General features: G+C 42.5%; 1 protein-coding gene across 1 annotated transcript in view; it reads left to right on the top strand.

The window, feature by feature from the left end:
• LOC101858983 (headcase protein) overlaps positions 1-1,128 on the top strand; it is a gene marked incomplete at its 5' end in the record, with an annotated part of 4,317 nt that extends 3,189 nt beyond the window's left edge. The window contains 1 exon segment of the mRNA XM_005111777.3: positions 127-1,128. Within this exon segment, the coding sequence (XP_005111834.2) occupies positions 127-840 (714 nt within the window).
• Positions 1,129-2,728: the final 1,600 nt, after the last annotated feature.

The raw sequence follows: 2,728 nt of genomic DNA, 5'->3' as shown, positions 1-2,728 counted from the left end.
CCCTCCCCCTCTCTCTCTATATCTCTTATATTCTCTCTCTCACTCTCACTATACCTTTCACCATCTCTCTCATTCATCCCCCTCTCTCTATCCCACTCTCTCTCACACTCTCTCTCTCGTCCCTAGGCCAACCAACAAGCCCTCCAAAATCCCTCAGTCAACATGCCACAGCCGGGGCAGACCATGGGACAGCCTACAGCCCAGACATCCACCAACCGCCCAGCTAGCAACAGCTTCCTCGACAACTTCACTGGAGGAGCCCAAACCGCCATCACCACAGGCCAGAACAACGTCAACAACGTGAACAACTTAGTACAACCACCAACGGCGCCAACCAATCAAAACACGCAAGGATTCTTCAGCGCCAGCAAAAATGACCCACTTTCTGGCTCTATAGCCAATCAGGTCGACTCTTTCGCCAGCGCCAACCCGTACAGCGTAGCAGCAGCGCAGCAAAACGTCTACAGCAAACTCCAACCCACCTCCCTCCCCAACCGTCCACAGTACATCCCAAACACAAACTTCCCCCAACAACCCCTCGCACCCTCTCCACAATTCAGTAACGTCGCTCCAAGATTTCAGCCAATCAACAAGAACGTAAACTACAACGCCCCGCCCAATCTGCCCTCGCTCAGCCAACCACGTCAGCCCGCGGGCGCGTTCTACCCACAAAGGCCAATGGTTGCTGCAGGAGTTCCCAGCCCCTACCAGACGGCCACTCGCTACCCGTCTCTCTACAGCGCACAGCAAGCCAGCTGGCAGCGGCAGACAGCCAATCAGAGACAAGCTGGCCCTATGGATCAATATATGATGTACCACATGTTCCAGACGGCCGCATAATTAGACAAACCCTCTCCCTCCAACCTCGTGTATTAGATTATATTCATTTTTTTTTTTTAATTCCCGTGACATGGGCTATAAATAGACTCGTTCTAAGACATTTTAAATTGAACATCAGAACCGTCAATTTTATCATTTTGGACATGGCCAAGAAAGTCTGAAATAATATATATTTTCGCTTTATAGTTATGGTAAAACTGTCAAAGTGAAACTTCTTTTTAAAAAATGACACCTAACAGAAAATCATTTCTGATAACAGCTGTGGACAAGGGCAAATTAAAAAAAAAACCCCAACAACAGCCCGTTAACAGAACAAAAAGGAAAAAAAAGAAACAGCATGAAGAACAAAACGGGAACAAAACACACAGGAAACAGTTAAAACTAGTAAGAACAATCCTCGACGTCAGGGAAATATTTCAAACTTATTTGCTATATCAGTCCTGCCGCTACAACCAATTGACAATCAGAACTGTTTGTTTTAATCCCCCCCCCCCCCCCCACACACACACACACACACATACACACACCCCGCCCCACCCCAAAATACAGGAACATAGAGAACAAAATTAATAAAGCTCCATCAAAATTCAGAAAGTTCTTATAGCTGTAAGTCCTGCGTAGAATATCACCCCGAATCACACTTGACGTCCTTGTGTATGGTAGGCCGTCTGATTCCAGCAGGATATTCTCGTCACCATTCGAAAATACTGCTGACTCACTATCCTATGGGGATTTTTCTTTCTTTTTTTTAAAAGATTTTTTTTTCTCAAGAAAAGTAAACGCGTCAGTTCATTTAACCAAGTTATAAATTGTAGTATATTATCATCCCAGGGTTAGCTGTGATTTGTCTCTTTGTTACATAAGCCACTGACAATAGTGCGTGCAACTTGTCAGGGTTTTATTTTCGGTAGTTTTTTTTTTTTTTTTTTTTTTTTTAGTTCTTGGATTGTTGTTTTGTTTTTGTTCGTGTGTTTGTTTTGAAGGCGGTGTGGTATTTTTTTTTTGGGGGGGGGGACAAGATGGCCTAGACAATAACGTCTTTGGCGCCACGTTAGCTTAGTTGGTATCATGCTGGCTACCAAGCGGACATCCGTGGTTCGAATCCCCAACAGGGCGTTCTTGAACTCAGGTTGTTTTATGGTGTTTTCAAAGCTCTCAACACAATTAGCTTAGTTTTGATCAGAGATGGACGTTAAATCTGGATGTCTTTCCCCTTAGAGAACCTAACTGTGTTGAAAGGATTGTCTTACACTTAAACATGATATCTTTTTAAAAATTACACCACAGCCAACAGATTTCGTAGATTAATTTTCACAAAGAATCAAAGGTTAAAAGGTGATCAAGTTATGGGAAAGAATCCTTTTGATTTCGGAATGAAATGACGGTGCAAACAGGAACCTACTAAGGAAAACATACCTACGCCTATGTGATTGGTTAAGCTACTTGTAAAATCATAGTCATTGATTGGTTGTGAATTGGTCTATCTACCTGTAAAGTTATAGTAATTTGTTCGTATGTCAAACTGATTTATAACGCTTCCTGTAACATTATAGACATTATCAGCGAGGCATTGTGGTGAAATCAGGCACTCGTCAAAATAACCAAATCAAAGAAATCTGGATTTTGCTTTTCGAATTTTTTTGTTGTTGTCTCAACACCTTTTATGTCCATTTATGAAAACATGCATGTGTGATGCTGAAAACATTGATAAAAGGCAAACAAATCTAAATTTGAAATTTCTAAGAACTCTCAAGCTTTGGAAGTAACCAAACTTGGGCGGCCATTTTCTCGCTAATTTTACCCCTGACACCAGGCGGCCCCCACCTCCTTTGATTGCAAATATTTAAACGCCTGTCCTAAATAGACAGGCAGCTTTTCTCCATTGAAA

The sequence above is a fragment of the Aplysia californica genome, unplaced genomic scaffold (genome assembly GCF_000002075.1).
Source record: "Aplysia californica isolate F4 #8 unplaced genomic scaffold, AplCal3.0 scaffold01120, whole genome shotgun sequence".
Lineage (NCBI taxonomy): Eukaryota > Metazoa > Mollusca > Gastropoda > Aplysiida > Aplysiidae > Aplysia > Aplysia californica.
This window is presented reverse-complemented; position numbering and strand designations above follow the sequence as displayed.